At 32.4% G+C, this 18,236-nt stretch overlaps 1 protein-coding gene across 1 annotated transcript; it reads left to right on the top strand.

The window, feature by feature from the left end:
• Nucleotides 1-4,980: 4,980 nt before the first annotated feature.
• On the top strand, nt 4,981-15,118 carry LOC113738688 (probable cyclic nucleotide-gated ion channel 16). Its single transcript, XM_027265931.2, has 6 exons — nt 4,981-5,553; nt 10,070-10,282; nt 10,484-10,773; nt 11,191-11,302; nt 12,736-12,972; nt 14,116-15,118. Exons 1-6 carry the CDS (start codon nt 5,107-5,109, stop codon nt 14,902-14,904), a joined length of 2,088 nt encoding a protein of 695 aa, XP_027121732.1. The 5' UTR covers nt 4,981-5,106; the 3' UTR covers nt 14,905-15,118.
• The last annotated feature ends 3,118 nt before the right edge of the window (nt 15,119-18,236 follow it).

Here is an 18,236-nt window from a genome sequence, read left to right as displayed (position 1 = left end):
CAATTTTTTGCAAATGTATAATCCTTTGAACTTCTAATTCACATTCTTTAGTACGAGAATCAAGGAAATTCAATGATATTTTCCAAGTGATTTCCTTTTTCGGTTGATTTTTATCTCCCCCCAATGTCGGAAAATGTGATTCGTCAAAATGACAATCTGCAAATCTCGCAGTAAATAAATCACCTGTTAATGGTTCCATATACTTAATGATTGAAGGTGATTCATATCCGACATATATCCCCAATCTTCTTTGTGGGCCCAATTTACGACGTTGGGGCGGTGCAATTGGAATATACACCGCACAACCAAATATTCGTAAATGAGAAATATTTGGCTTATAACCAAAAGTTAATTGTAGGGGAGAATAGGTGTGATAATTTGTCGGCCTAATTCTCACAAGTGTTGCTGCATGTAAAATAGCATGTCCCCAAGCAGATGAAGGAAGTTTAGACCTCATCAACAATGGTCTAGCAATTAATTGTAGCCGTTTAATAAGTGATTCGGCTAGACCATTTTGTGTGTGAACATAGGCTACAGGATGTTCAACAGTTATTCCAATGGACATACAATAATCGTCAAAAGCATGTGACGAATATTCACCAGCATTATCTAGACGAATTTTCTTTATTGGAAAATCTGGAAATTGTGCTCGCAATTTAATTATTTGAGCAAGTAATCTCGCAAATGCCAAGTTGCGAGTAGATAATAAACATACATGTGACCATCTAGTTGATGCATCATGGCTGAATTATATTCGTTGACAGATTTAAAATCTTGCAGCCGTAAGTGAAGCCAATCATATCGGGTTTTTGGAAGAACGACCAACTTCAGGTGGTCGAATCTTTCTTTCAAATCTCGCCAAAGGACAAGAGGATCTTTAACAGTAAGATACTCTGATTTTAATCCTTCATCTAAATGATGACAAAGAAAAATCATAGCTTTGGCACGGTCTTGGTTTGAGGATTCATTTTTTTCCACAATAGTATTACCAAGACCCATTGCCTCAAGATGGATTTCAACATCCAATACCCATGATAAATAATTTTTTCCAGAAATATCAAGAGGTACAAACTCTTGTTTTGTAAGATTAGCCATAAGAAATTGAAATAAGATTTTGACTTAGAAATTTACCTCAAAAGTCACTTGAAGAAATACGGACAGAATTTCGGCAAAATCTTGTACTTCACTTTTGCTCAAAGTAGCGCCTCCGTTTTCACCTTTTGCTCAAAAGTAGAGACTCGTGCTGATAACGTGTTATAAAACTAATCAAATAAGCTACTATAATATTAAGTGAAATATTGGAGAAAGAAGTAGATAAAGAAGTAGAGAAATGGAGAGTAATATTCTTATATTCCAATAAAATACAAAAGTCATCACAAAGGGTCTCAATGTACCTTTATATATAGGCACTACAAGATTAAAGGTACATAAATCTTATTAAACATCCATTACTACAATAATATGAAGAAACCTATGAAACGGTTTCTCCACTACATGAATGGATTTATGAATTGTAACTTCTATACATAAGTAGCCATAAAATCATGAATTAATCCTTTTGGGAATACAAAGGGACATCCACATTTTTGTTATTTCATAACATGGAAAAAAATTTTAATATGGAAAACTTTTTTTTCTTTTTCTTTTTTTTTTCCTCTTTCTTCTTCTCCCTTCGCCTTCCCCTACCACCTCTCCCTCCAACTAGGGACACAGAAGCAAACATGGAATTTTTTTTTGGCTTTTTCTCACCCCCTCTTCTCTCCCTCCCCCTCCCCCTGGCTGTGATATGGTCACATGACCAGATTAGGTAGAGGGTGGCAGAGGAGGGAGAGGGGGGAGGGGAGGAGGAGAGGGAGAAAGAGAAGAGAAAGAAAAAAAAGAGGTGGTTAGCGTTGGCATTAGTGTCGAAACTGGTGACGGCCGGTCTTGGTCGGCGGCGTAGGTGGTGGTGGGTCGAAGTGGAAGAAGAAAGGAGGAAGGGAAATTTTTGTATGTGTTTTGGGTCTTAAAAAGTGTGCATGTTAAAAAGTTTGAAAAGTTTTTTAAGATTACTATAGTTAAAATTATTAAAAAACTGATAGAAGATAAACTTGGACAAAAACTCATTTGCGAAACAAGCCCTTGTCTACAAAAAATGGGGCAAAAAACTTACGTGCAAACAGTCCTCCAGTTGATGCGCACGCGTGAAACTTATACAAACATGGGAAAAATACTCATATGACAACCATACAACTGCATCAAAATCCAGCCGTGTCTGCTCCCAATTCCACATTTGGGAAAATACCGGTTTTCATCCCCAAACTGGTGACGGCCGGTCTTGGTCGGCGGCGTAGGTGGTGGTGGGTCGAAGTGGAAGAAGAAAGGAGGAAGGGAAATTTTTGTATGTGTTTTGGGTCTTAAAAAGTGTGCATGTTAAAAAGTTTGAAAAGTTTTTTAAGATTACTATAGTTAAAATTATTAAAAAACTGATAGAAGATAAACTTGGACAAAAACTCATTTGCGAAACAAGCCCTTGTCTACTAAAAATGGGGCAAAAAACTTACGTGCAAACAGTCCTCCAGTTGATGCGCACGCGTGAAACTTATACAAACATGGGAAAAATACTCATATGACAACCATACAACTGCATCAAAATCCAGCCGTGTCTGCTCCCAATTCCACATTTGGGAAAATACCGGTTTTCATCCCCAAACTTTGGGCACAAGACACATTTCGCCCCTCATCTTTCCGGCATGACACATTTGGTGTCTGAATTAACAATTTTTGACCAAATGTCATCCTCAGACAGCGATTTAGCCAACCTTTAACGGACCGTTAAGTAAATGTGGTTATCTGAAGCAAAATCAGGTGAAAAATGACGTTGTCTTCACTTTCCCTTTTTCTTTCACTTCAACAACTTCCTCTGCAAATTTCCAAGACTAAGCTCCTACTGCAAATTTCTCTGAGAGTAAACCCCCTCTTCCAATTATAAATATATAATTATAATTATATAATACATATAAATATTACTTATACTAATATTTTATATAATTATAATGTATATTAGATATTAAATCTAATCATTATATAAACTTATATTCATAATAATAAATATAAATATAATTATCTAATTTATTAATATTATATACACATATATATTATAAGGGATAATTTCAGAAACCTCCCCTAAATTAGCTTATGGAAAAATGGGAAAATGGATAATTTATGGAGAAAAGCCATAAAGAGTTGAAGTTTTATTAGAAAACGAGTTTATTTTTATTTTATCCGATAAATAAATTTGTTTATGAAAAAATGGGTACTCTGTTCTTATAATAGAGGAAAGCCATAAAGAGTTGAAATTTTATTGGAAAACGAGTTTATTTTTATTTTATTCAATAAATAAATTTATTTATGGAAAAATGGGTACTTTGTTCTTATAATGGAGGAAAACCCTAAAGAGTTAGTCTTTTATAGAAAGTGATACTTTATAGAAAGTGACCGCGATTTGGTTTATGAAATTATCCAAAAAAAAATTAGAATGAATTTGTTTATTTAATTAAATAATTATTATATATATATTTATATAATGCATTATAATTATACTAATATTATTATAAAATATATAATTATAACTATATTATATATATTAATTATACTAATACATTATATGATTATAAAGTATATTATATATTAATTATAATTTTTAGTATATATTAGTATATTTATAATAATAAATATAAATATAATTATATAATATATTATTACTATATACACATATATATTATAAATATATGCACATATAATATACATTTATAAATATATATATATATATATAAATATATTATAGTTATTACCCTAAATATATTAGAGTTATTAGGGTATAGTTATTATAGTTATTAGGGTATATACCCTAATAATATATATATAAATATATATTATATGTGCATATATTTTAATATATATGTGTATATAGTAATAATATATTATATAATTATATTTATATTTATTATGATAAATATACTAATATATACAAAAATTATAATTAATATATAATATACTTTATACTCATAAAATATATTAGTATAATTATATAATGCATTATATAAATATGTATATAATAATTATTTCATTAAATAAACAAATTCATTCTAAATTGTTTTTTTTTGGATAATTTCATAAACCAAATCGCGGTCACTTTCTGTAAAGTATTGCTTTTCCATAAAAGACTAGCTCTTTAGGGCTTTCCTCCATTATAAGAACAGAGTACCCATTTTTTCATAAATAAATTTTTTATCGAATAAAATAAAAATAAACTCGTTTTCTAATAAAACTTCAACTCTTTATGGCTTTCCTCTATTATAAGAACAGAGTACCCATTTTTTCATAAACAAATTTATTTATCGGATAAAATAAAAATAAACCAGTTCTCCAATAAAACACCAGTTCTTTATGGCTTTTCTCCATAAATTATCCATTTTTCCATTTTTCCATAAGCTAATTTAGGGGAGGTTTATGAAATTATCCCTTATAATATATATGTGTATATAATATCAATAAATTATATAATTATAATTATATTTATTATTATGAATATAAGGTTATATAATGATTAAATTTAATATCTAATATACATTATAATTATATAAAATATTAGTATAAGTAATATTTATATGTATTATATAATTATAATTATATATTTATAATTGGAAGAGGGGGTTTACTCTCTTGGAAATTTGCAGTAGGAGCTTAGTCTTGGAAATTTGCAGAGGAAGTGAAGATCATTTTCCACCTGATTTTGTTTCGGTTAGCCACATTTACTTAACGGTCCATTAAAGGTTGGTTAAATTGCCGTCTGAGGATGACATTTGGTCAAAAATTGTTAATTCAGACACCAAATGTGTCATACCCAAAAGATGAGGGACGAAATGTGTCTTGTTCCCAAAGTCTGGGGATGAAAACCGGTATTTTCCCTTCCACATTTCACCAAAGTAACTCCTTCGCCACAGAACTCTTCAATCTTGCATGGCTCCCCGTTTTCCTCTCCTCAAATTCAGACTTAGATGTGGGAAGTTCAGAAACTGCTGCCCATTTCATCTCAATCTCAATCCTTAATGGGGAAAATCCAAGATGAATCATCTCTACCTCCACCTCGAATCAACCAAGTTCTTGCACCATCTTCCACCAATCCAATCTCTACTCTACGATCACCATAAGCCATGGTGGCAGCAAATTCTCGACCCCAACGGGGAGTTTGTCAACAAATGGAACCGCATTTTCTTGGCCACGGCTCTCACTGCTCTGTTCATAGATCCTCTGTTCTTCTTCCTCCCAATGCTGCGGACAGACTGCATGAGAATAGATGTAAGCACAGCCGTCACCCTCATCTCCCTCAGAACCGTTGTGGATCTGTTTTCTGTGCTCCAAATTTCCATGAAGTTCAGAACTGCCTATGTTGCTCCGAGCTCCAGGATCTTTGGGAAAGGAGACTTGATTATGGATCCCAGGAAGATTGCGTTTCGATACTTGAAAACTGATTTTGTCATTGATCTTACTGCTGCTCTTCCCATCCCTCAAGTAAGTGCTTCTTGGAGCAATTTTTACATTTCCTTGTGGCCCTTTTCTTTTCTGTGAAGATGATTATGGTTTTCATACTCTGGCGACTAGGGAATTTGGACTCTTTTTATTTTGGGGATTTGTGAATCTCTTGGGGTTTTATATCTGTTTATTCCTATCATTTTTTTTTTTGGTTTATTGATATTTGCATCCTAGAGCATACCTCAGAACCATCAACTGATTTATAGCACATTGCTTGGATGAGTAAAATGTCAATCAATTTTGGTAGGTATTTTTACATGGGTAAAAGTTTAGCAGGCCTAAATGAGTAAGAGTATTTTGGTAAACATAAGAAAGTCAAGGAACTTGAGGAGTTAAACCTAAAAATATATATAGCCATTCATTTTCAAATGATTTGAACAATGTACCCATTGTATATAGTATTGCAGTGTTAAAATTAAAGTGCAAACTGATTATAGGTCAAAGGTGCATATTGCAATAATTCCTTCATATTCTATAGATCCCCTTAATTGTAAAATATTCCTTTTTTTTAAAGGATGCGATAAGTCAATTTTCATTGACACCAAAACTCCAGGATCAAGTAAACCAATTTTGCCTGTTTAGGCAGCATAGCGGTATACAATGGTATAAAGGCAGGATAATCAGGAATTTGTGTAACAGCATAATGAGGAAGATTTGGTTTGGATTGAACTTCTTGATCTTCCTGCACTTTCCTCTACATGATGTGCTTGACCAAATCAAAGAGTGCTATTGCTTCACCTGTCTATAAATAAGTTATCATGAAGCAAATTTAGATGATGTTCGATTTATGTTTGGGCAGTTCTTGGGAAGTGAAGTTAGACTTGTTACAGCAGATAATCTCTGACTGACAAACTAAAATTGTGAATTTAACTTGGAAAGGCAATGCATGTTGACCGCTAAAATTTTGGCGTCATAGGAATGTGTTTGCTGTGTAAGAAACGTGCTGGGACATGCAAGACTTGAATCTTATTGTTGGATTAGTTAGTACCAATGGAGAGGAAGGGAAAGAAGCCAAAAACTATTGTTGAGGTCTATGGCAGAGTCATGTATTTAGGATGATTTGATTGTCAGGAGGAAGACCCTGCCATTAGGCTCGATTAGGAAGTGATTGAGGCAGTACTCAGATGAATGTGGAAGTCAGTAATGGAATTTTTATAAAAGTTTAGGATTCCATCAACTTAAGGAAAGGAAAATGAAATAATGAATAAAAAGGAACGCAGACCACACCATACTTCAGTGCACTGGGTGAGCAGGCATCTGTGATGTATAGCTAAGTCTTCAACAAGAAACATGCATGGTTAAGGCGACTCACCACTAGTTTGCATGAATCCAGAGGAAAAATACCGGTTTTCATCCCCAGACTTTGGGCACAAGACACATTTCGTCCCTCATCTTTTGGGCATGATACATTTGGTGTCTGAATTAACAATTTTTGACCAAATGTCATCCTCAGACGGCAATTTAACCAACCTTTAATGGACCGTTAAGTAAATGTGGCTAAGCGAAGCAAAATCAGGTGGAAAATAATCTTCACTTCCTCTGCAAATTTCCAAGACTAAGCTCCTACTGCAAATTTCTCCGAGAGTAAACCCCCTCTTCCAATTATAAATATATAATTATAATTATATAATACATATAAATATTACTTATACTAATATTTTATATAATTATAATGTATATTAGATATTAAATTTAATCATTATATAACCTTATATTCATAATAATAAATATAATTATAATTATATAATTTATTGATATTATATACCCATATATATTATAAGGGATAATTTCATAAACCTCCCCTAAATTAGCTTATGGAAAAATGGGAAAATGGATAATTTATAGAGAAAAGCCATAAAGAACTGGTGTTTTATTGGAGAACTGGTTTATTTTTATTTTATTCGATAAATAAATTTGTTTATGAAAAAATGGGTACTCTGTTCTTATAATAGAGGAAAGCCATAAAGAGCTGAAGTTTTATTGGAAAACGAGTTTATTTTTATTTTATTCGATAAAAAATTTATTTATGAAAAAATGGATACTCTGTTCTTATAATGGAGGAAAGCCCTAAAGAGCTAGTCTTTTATGGGAAAGCGATACTTTACAAAAAGTGACCGCGATTTGGTTTATGAAATTATCCAAAAAAAAACAATTTAGAATGAATTTGTTTATTTAATGAAATCATTATTTTATATATATTTATATAATGCATTATATATTATTACTATATACACATATATATTATAAATATATGCACATATAATACACATTTATAAATATATATATATAAATATATTATAGTTATTACCCTAAATATATTAGAGTTATTAGGGTATAGTTATTATAGTTATTACACTAAATATATTATAGTTATTAGGGTATATACCCTAATAATATATTTATATATATATATATTATATGTGCATATATTTTAATATATATGTGTATATAGTAATAATATATTATATAATTATCTTTATATTTATTATGATAAAGTATATTTATCATAATAAATATAAAGATAATTATATAATATATTATTACTATATACACATATATATTAAAATATATGCACATATAATATATATTTATAAATATATATATATATATATATATATATATATATATTATTAGGGTATATACCCTAATAACTATAATATATTTAGTGTAATAACTATAATAACTATACCCTAATAACTCTAATATATTTAGGGTAATAACTATAATATATTTATATATATATATATATTTATAAATGTATATTATATGTGCATATATTTATAATATATATGTGTATATAGTAATAATATATTATATAATTATATTTATATTTATTATTATAAATATACTAATATATACTAAAAATTATAATTAATATATAATATACTTTATAATCATATAATATATTAGTATAATTAATATTTATATATATAATATAGTTATAATTATATATTTTATAATAATATTAGCATAATTATATAATGTATTATATAAATATATATAATAATTATTTAATTAAATAAACAAATTCATTCTAATTTTTTTTTGGATAATTTCATAAACCAAATCGCGGTCACTTTCTATAAAGTATCACTTTCTATAAAAGACTAACTCTTTAGGGTTTTCCTCCATTATAAGAACAGAGTACCCATTTTTCCATAAATAAATTTATTTATCGAATAAAATAAAAATAAACTCGTTTTCCAATAAAACTTCAGCTCTTTATGGCTTTCCTCTATTATAAGAACAGAGTACCCATTTTTTCATAAACAAATTTATTTATCGGATAAAATAAAAATAAACCAGTTCTCCAATAAAACACCAGTTCTTTATGGCTTTTCTCCATAAATTATCCATTTTCCCATTTTTCCATAAGCTAATTTAGGGGAGGTTTCTGAAATTATCCCTTATAATATATATGTGTATATAATATTAATAAATTAGATAATTATAATTATATTTATTATTATGAATATAAGTTTATATAATGATTAGATTTAATATCTAATATACATTATAATTATATAAAATATTAGTAAAAGTAATATTTATATGTATTATATAATTATAATTATATATTTATAATTGGAAGAGGGGGTTTACTCTCAGAGAAATTTGCAGTAGGAGCTTAGTCTCGGAAATTTGCAGAGGAAGTTGTTGAAGTGAAAGAAAAAGGGAAAGTGAAGACAACGTCATTTTTCACCTAATTTTGCATCAGATAGCCACATTTACTTAACGGTCCGTTAAAGGTTGGCTAAATTGCTGTCTGAGGATGACATTTGGTCAAAAATTGTTAATTCAGATACCAAATGTGTCATGCCCGAAAGATGAGGGAAGAAATGTGTCTTGTGCCCAAAGTTTGGGGATGAAAACCGGTATTTTCCCTCAATCCAGAACACTACTTATTTGTAAACAAGTTTGGTTCCTTTAGAAATCAATGTGTGATTAGAGATTTTCATAATTCAGGATACACAGAATATGAATTACTTGATTGTTGGGGCATCCTTCTAACAGAACTTTCTTTAGTCGTAATATATCTTCGTCTGTGATTACAAATTTTGAGAGCTTGCAATTCTTTGCTTATACATTGTGAAGAGGAAGTTTGTTGTCACCTAATCAAGAATACAATCTTAGGCTTTACCATCTGTGCACTAGTGCACAGCTTGACATAGGTAAGAGACTGAAACTATCATCTCATCTAAATGCTTTCCTTTTGCTTTGCGTCTTCTTGCATATGGTACTTTTCTGGCTGAAACATTTTCCAGTCATAGTGAATTCACATAATTGGTCCTGTCATTCTTGTTCGTTGTTTCTTTTTGTGCAGTGTTTGTATTCATCTTCTTTGCGTCTTTCTCTATTATTTTCCTACTGTTCTTTACTCTTTAAGGTTCAAACTTTTGGCACATATGGGCCTTTTCTCTTCATTGATTGATCATGTTTCATCAATGTGATACAGGCCAATGTTTGAGTTCTCTTTTATTCTGACTTTTGGCAGTTTCTTGTCTGGTTTGTGATGCCATTGAATCAACAACCTGCAGCTGCCCGTGCTAATCATGCCATTTCTCTGGTGATAATGCTTCAGTACATACCGAGGTTGTTTGTCATTTTCCCTCTGAATTGGAAAATTATAAAAAACACTGGGGTAGTGGCAAAGACTGCTTGGTCAGGAGCGGCATACAATCTCATTCTCTTTATGCTAGCTAGTCATGTAAGACTTGTTGCTAGTTCCTTCAATGCTTTAAATCCTTATTTTTCCTGTCTTCTGGGATCTTTTAACATGTTTTGGCTGGTAATCGGAACTTTCTTTACTAATTAAATTGGAGTTAAATTTAGAAACAAACAGTTAGAATCTATATAGTATATATTGAGCTCATTATGATTATTTGCATTTTCAAAATTGTCAGTGCAGGTTTTAGGAGCCTCATGGTACCTAATGTCCTTTGAGCGACATCTTACATGCTGGAGGATGATATGTGAAAAAGAGAAGACACGTCATCATTGTGACACTCTCTTCCTAGATTGTCTTAAATCCGGAGATGAAAAGGATGCTTGGAAGAAAAGCACTAAGGCATTCACGACTTGTACACCAGACAAGTTTGAGTTTGGGCTATTTGCTGAAGCCTATGAAGATCAAATAACTTCCGTGAACATTGCTGAGAGATATTTTTACTGTCTTTGGTGGGGCTTGCGGAACCTCAGGTATGTTAAATGGATAGGAGATGATGGAACTAAAGCAGAATTTCATCATCTTAGTTTGTACTCTGCCCCAACTTGGTTAAGAATCACTCTGGCTGAAACTCCATACGTATTTTCGTGGGTTATTACTTAAGAAGCTTACTTGAGTCATGGGGATCACATTCCTCGCTATCTGGTTCATTTCCATCAGTAATCGAAACTATATTACTCTCTCACTATGGATTTTCTCTTTGTTAATATATATATATCCCAAGCTTTACTTCACTAAATTGGTGTGAAAACATTTTTTTTTGGTATTGTCACTTATGATTTTTGCTACAGAAACCAGAAATGAGAACTATCATTTCCCTCCCTCCCTCCCTCTCTCTCTCTCTCTCTGGAAAAGCAGCCTCAAATAATCTTTTACTTCTTCTCTTTCAGTTCTTATGGGCAAAATTTAGCAGCAAGTACCCAAGTTGTGGAGACACTTTTCAGCTGTCTTATTTGTCTTGTGGGACTAAGTTTTTTTGGGTTTCTAATTGGCAATATGCAGGTACATCTTCTTCAGGAAATGCACTTATATCAAAAGAACTATCATATCATGACCTTTGTCATTCTATTTGCATGACAATATTTGCATATCCTCAACATATGCGGTCATTACAGATTCAAGGCATGGCTAATGTTATAGATTGCATCATTTAATTTAGTCTGGTGAAAAACCTGATGGTTAATATTCTCAGTTTTTAGTGAAGTAATATACAATTCCAGTGGAGCCTGCATCCTTTCCTATGTTGCAGAGGATATAGTTGATTACTGCCTCAAGAGCACCTTTTTACATGCACGCTAGAAATTTGTGATAGTGATGCTACAGCAGTTTTGAAAATCACAAGTGTTGACTAGAGTATGTTCATCCAATCTATATTTGGAAATTGCTAAGTTCATATGAACTTCTCCTCTTGTTTTACAGAAGAATAAGATAGAAGAATATTTTCTTGTGTTCTAAGTTCACATGATCTTCATTTGTTCTCTCTTCTGGTCATAGGTATCTGAAAACCTTGTCACATATTTGAAAGTTGCTTTCTACCTAACTTTTTACTGTTCTTGTTTGACAAAATTTATGTCCACGTTAAGTTCATGTATGTGTCACTGAACCATGATTAGAGTTGCTAATGATGAGATAAACTAAAGGCAAGATTACTATCGGAATTATCCAGTCGCCTTTTACATGTGTTTGTATCATCATTATTTGAGCTCAAGTACCTAATTTGGCTATTAAAGTGGGGCCAAAACCATATAGAGGTGCATAATTCAAATTGACTAGTCACTTTTATTGAACCCAAATATGCTCAAATGAAGAAAATCAATTTTGTGAAATCACTTGATTACATGAAAGCTATAACCCTGCATGAATAGTCTTCTCCTACTGTGTCTTACCTAGTACCTTCCTAGTTTCTTTCATGTTCCCTCAACTAACTCTTGGTTTACCTCTTCTTTGAAATCTGTATTTTGTCCTGCTTCATCTTGTTGGTGATGAAGCATTACTTTATAATACACCTCAGTGTCATTTAAGTTTATTTGTTTGCATGTGTAGAAATAATAGGCAAGAAAGTTGTAGCTGCATAAAGATAAGTTTTTGTCTATCAGATGTGCAAGTAAAAGAGTAAATTTGTACATCAAAAGTTTTTGTAGCTTGTCTGAGTTCTACAGTATGATCTTTTGATTAATGCTCGATTTAAACATCTTCCATGGATCAACTACTGGTGCTTAAACACATTCTTATATAGGTTTTGTTTAGCATAGGAAGAAGAGAACTTTGTTTTCTAGTTATTAGTGCAGTGACCATGTACGCCATCACTTCTAATATAGTTAAAGATGCAATTCCCAACTTCTGAAAATGATACATGCTGTCAGCTATCCATTATTGGTGTCCAAATTGGTTGATAATTTGATAATCATCTGACGCCAGTGTTATTGTCATTCTAGACCTATTTGGAATCTACCACGGCAAGACTCGAAGAGTGGAGGGTTAAGCGAAGAGATACTGAGGAATGGATGAGACATCGTCAACTACCTCCAGATTTGCAGGATCGTGTTCGTCGTTTTGTCCAGTATAAATGGCTTGCTACAAGAGGAGTAGATGAAGAAGAAATCTTGCAAGCCTTACCCTTAGACATACGCCGCGAAATTCAAAGGCATCTTTGCCTGAACCTTGTCCGCCGAGTAAGTGTTTTACTTATTGTTATACAAAAGTGCACACTAGACATGCATATAGGTAGTGAGTGAAGATCATTTGGAACCTGTTACATTTTCATATGGGAATCATTTTCCTGATAGATTGGTTGTTTAGATTCCTTACTTGTTGGATATCAGATTCATTATACTTCTTTCCCCTCTTTTTATTCTTTCAAGTGAAACTTTTATGCATTCATCTAGTGATTAGATATACTCAACAGGAAATATGAGTTTGATTTCATTGAAAATATTGTGGAATTAGTACTCTGAAGGCTTCACTACTATGCAAACAGAAACTGGCTTCATCGTCTTCATCTGGTTAAAAACATCAGCACTTTTAATAATGTATGATGTAGAGAGTTTTTAAATTTTCGCCTGATTAGGTGGGATCACGATATTAAAGTTATTGAAGAAGCAGAAATAAATGATTTTTCAACATCTGTTTCCAGCATGGTTGAACTGGTGGAACAATTGGTAATGAAGTAAATAAATTCTTTGTTCGGATCTTATTTCGCCTTTACAAATCTAGTACTAAGATATATTGACCAAAAAGGAAAGTGATATATGCTTTGATCTTAAGCTAGAGTTGGAAGCCAGCCTAAAGTTATAGACAAGTTGACTGCTTAAGCCAACTTACCGAAGACATCATCCTTTGTATGTTGCAAGTATCAGACTAGACGTACATTCAGCTTGATGATTTCTGCCAACTTGCATGTATTTAGGAGATGTTGTCCTGTGTGCATTTCCTAATAATGTGGAGTTCATTGTTATGCACAGATGAAGTGATTTTTTTTTTCTTTTTCAATAATACGGCAACCATTGATCTGAAATGCTTCACTTGCTACTTTAATCCTTTCTCTTGGATTAACCAATTTGTTGGATTTACTCATATATCTGTGCCTGTGGATGAATCCTGTTTGCAAGTCAGCCAACCTTGTTGAATTCTGTTGAGGTTGGATATATGTCACAATTATCCATCTGAAAGTTTCACATTTGCATTTGGTGCATAGGAACAAGGATAAGGTGCGGTTTAAATATATACTTGTCCCTAGTCATGTCAAGATTGGTCTAGCTCTGCTGTTTCAGTGTACCTCTTTCCTTGTCTCTGTGTGACTAACATCACAGGTTTAGGTTCCTTTCTTCTCTCAAATGGATGACCAACTCCTAGATGCAATATGTGAACGTCTTGTTTCATCATTGAATACCAAAGACACGTACATTGTCCGAGAAGGTGATCCAGTTGCTGAGATGCTTTTCATCATCAGAGGTGAACTTGAGAGCTCAACTACCAATGGTGGACGCTCTGGTTTTTTTAACTCCATTACTCTTAAACCTGGTGACTTCTGTGGTGAAGAACTGCTGACATGGGCCTTAATGCCTACATCGAACCTCAATCTCCCATCCTCAACGCGTACTGTCAAATCACTTACTGAAGTCGAAGCATTTGCACTTCGTGCTGAGGACCTCAAATTTGTCGCGAATCAATTCAAACGGCTTCACAGCAAGAGGTTACAACATGCTTTCCGATATTACTCACACCAGTGGAGGACATGGGGAGCTTGCTTCATACAAGCTGCTTGGAGACGACTCAAAAGAAAGAGGCTTGCAGAAGAGCTGGCAAGGCAGGAATACTCGTGCAATCTGCAGTTCTTTGATGAAGACAGCCAGTATGGTGATGCATTTGCAGCTGCAGTTTATGGAAGTACTACTACTGGCACTGCTGCAATGGATGGCATTCCCCAACATTTAGGAGCTACAGTTTTGGCTTCAAGATTTGCTACCAACACTAAAAGAGGCCCGAAGGTCACAAGGGTTGAAGCTGCTAGCTCAAGTTTACCAATGCCAAAGCTTTTCAAGCCTGACGAACCTGATTTTCACGCAGACAAAGAGTACACTAAGGACACCGAAGAATTTGATTGAAGTGATGAGCTAGCCTTGATTTATTTAGACAGGCTGCTTGAAAAATATTCCCCTACAACTTTCTTTATAGGTGATTTTTTTTCCCCTGCAATTTCATCATTGGAGTAGGGATCAAATTTAGGCCTTTGATGTACATTCAAATATTGAGCTGTGATGGCCCAACTTAACGAAGTTAGCAATTTTGCTTGTCATTAAAGGCATTGAATTTGGCATACTTCTGAAACAAATCAAAGAATGAAGAGTTGGACCTAAATTAGGCATTGACTCTCAGAGTAGCTCTCATCTTAGATAAACAAAATTATCTACTCAATGGAAAATATATCACACGTCCTGCTTTACCATGATACGCAATGTAACAAGTGCAAAATAAGACGCACACTGTCAAAGTAGCTCTTATCTTAGATAAACAAAATTAGCTAAAAATTTTAGGGAAAATGAAATGTTTCATCCCTCACATTTCGTAAAAAAATTCTTTTCGTCCCTCACATTTAAAATGAAAACAAATTGGTCCTTCACATTTAAAAATCCAAACTTTTACATCCTAGAAATCAACTCTCAGTTGTGAATCAAACCATCTAACAATCCGGTTACAAATTTTAGGGGATAGAATTGGTAGATCACTCGCAAAAATATATTTCTAACAAATAAATTAAACAATTAAAAAATCTTAATTAAAACCTACTTGCTTCTTCAAAAGAATGAAATGGTGCCAAAGCTCTCAAGCCCCAAACCCTTAGAGCAACAAAACCAAGGAATATCGTTGATGTGTTGCCAACTATAGTTCTTATTAATCTAGAACGTATTAAAGTGTTGAATCCTTGTACAAAAAAACATCAACCATCTTTTTTCACTCCCCAATCCTTGCCAACTCCGTTGCATCCTCTTCAGAGAGCATGTAAAGCAAGCCATCTTGCATTCTTTGACCAGGCAGCAAGTAGTAGTACCTAATAGAATGTTCTTCATATCCAAGCTCCTCTGCAATCTTATCTAGGGAACACAAAGACCATCTCTCTGAGTTACAATAGTGATAAACTACAACCAAACCCCCTACGTATGCTTTCTCATGCGTAACTTCAAGCTTACCTCCATGATGGCCCTAATAGAAAAAAAAAAATTGGTGTTTGTTCCTGCCAATAATTATTGAGGCCATAAACACTTGGGACCACAATAGGTGAACATGTTCACATGCTATAACCATTAATTTATAACTCTAATTTGTCTCATCTTCAATAAATTATCAACATCAAAACAAAAATTGGATTTTTTTACTCCCTAAATATTCCATTGCATACAGATAAAAAAAAAAATCATCCATTTACGACCACAACAATATATTAGAAAACCCTAGTTTCTTGTTCTTCATTTAAATATACACCATAATCAAGATTACGACACAATCATTCAATAATTGTTGTATTTTATTGCACCACATCCCATTTAACGTAAATGAACAAAATTTTTGCAGATTAACATAAAAACTTACCATAGTCTGGTGCCTGCCACCCTGTTTCTTCCCCTTCGTTGCCTTCCATCTACAAGGATTCAACACTTGAATACGTTCTAGATTAATAAGAACTATAGTTGACAACACATCAACAATATTCCTTGGTTTTGTTGCTCTAAGGGTTTAGGGCTTGAAAGGTTTGGCACTATTTCGTTCTTTTGAAGAAACAAGTGGGTTTTAATTAAGATTTTTTAATTGTTTAATTTATTTGTTAGAAATATATTTTTGCGAGTGATCTACTAATTCTATCCCCTAAAATTTGTAACCAGGTTGTTAGATGGTTTAATTCACAACTGAGAGTTGATTTCTAAGATGTAAAAACTTGAGTTTTTAAATGTGAAGGACCAATTTGTTTCGTTTTAAATGTGAGGGACAAAAAGAATTTTTTTACGAAATGTGAGGGATGAAACATGTCATTTTTCCAAAAATTTATCGTATATCCAGCTTTACTGTTGACATAATAAACAAAGCTTAGCAATTTCTGTTTAGTTATTTAGCAGTCTTACTGGAATCAGGATTTTAGTAGTTTTCCTATTCAATAATATATGTTTTATTGGTAATTTCTTGACACAGTGATTTCTTGTTTTACAAGTTCAGTAAGTTATAAAATAGGATATTAGTTAAGGCACTTTTTTTAAGAGAATTTAAGAGCATTTATAAGATTTTATTGTTAGTGTCGCTCTTTTTTATTGTTTGGGATTTTAATATAGTGTAAATTATTTATTTTCTTTTCTCTTACCTACATATTTTGAGTGATTATTTTATCCTTTCAATTCTGTAATCCTACATACGTTAATTATTATTAGAATCCTGAATTCGGGTCCTACATTGACTGAACTGCAAAAAGATTTTAAAAAAAACAAAAGAGCGCCAACTTTATTGCGGTCTGACTCCTTCACCTTAATGCAATTTGTCGTATTCCTTGTTTGCCCTCTATTCTTGCTATTTTCTTGCTTTGTTTTCCTTCCTTCTTTCTTTCTTTTTTTTTTTCTTTCTATCTTTCCACTAAAATCTCTAAAGTATGAAACTCCTTCATGCTTATACAAAATCCACAAAATTTTGACGTGTTGAATAAACTATCACAAGTATCCAGCTTTTCATCTTGCTATTTTCTTGCTTTGTTTTCCTTCCTTCTTTCTTTCTTTCTTTCTTTTTTTTTTTCTTTCTATCTTTCCACTAAACTCTCTAAAGTATGAAACTCCTTCATGCTTATACAAAATCCACAAAATTTTGACGTGTTGAATAAACTATTACAAATATCCAGCTTTTCATGCTTATACAAAATCCTTGAAGTTTTGACGTGTTGAATAAATTATCATAAGTATCTAGCTTTTCTGAATAACAAGAAAGACCCTTAATCCGTATCTTTGAGAATGACTGGCCTAGAAAATGTAGTGCCAAAAACTATATGTCATTATCATCGATGCCGTATGTTGAGTGCAAACTCGAAAATCTGCCCATCAATCTGAATTTTGACAGCAAGTTAAAAATTCCACAAAATAGAAGAGAAGAGCAAAACTTTGAAATTTCCCCTTGCGTTTTGATTGTTTCCTTGTTTGAATTAACTATTTCACTTTCTTGATGTTAATGTTACAACTTGCGAATAACCTTCTTGAACTCATTTCTTGGATATCCATTTTATCAACTTGAATTAAATTTTTTTTTTCTCCGAAGCACTCTCTTTAATAAAGTTAGATTCTTGGGATAATTTTAGAAACCTCCCTTGAGATTTTTTACAATTGCGGTCACCTCCCCTAAGGTTTGAAAATGACCCTGATACTACGAAAAGATTATGATAGCCTTCAAAAATTTGCAAATTTTAAGTGAA

The sequence above is a fragment of the Coffea arabica genome, chromosome 4c (genome assembly GCF_036785885.1).
Source record: "Coffea arabica cultivar ET-39 chromosome 4c, Coffea Arabica ET-39 HiFi, whole genome shotgun sequence".
NCBI classification, from domain to species: domain Eukaryota; kingdom Viridiplantae; phylum Streptophyta; class Magnoliopsida; order Gentianales; family Rubiaceae; genus Coffea; species Coffea arabica.
This window is presented reverse-complemented; position numbering and strand designations above follow the sequence as displayed.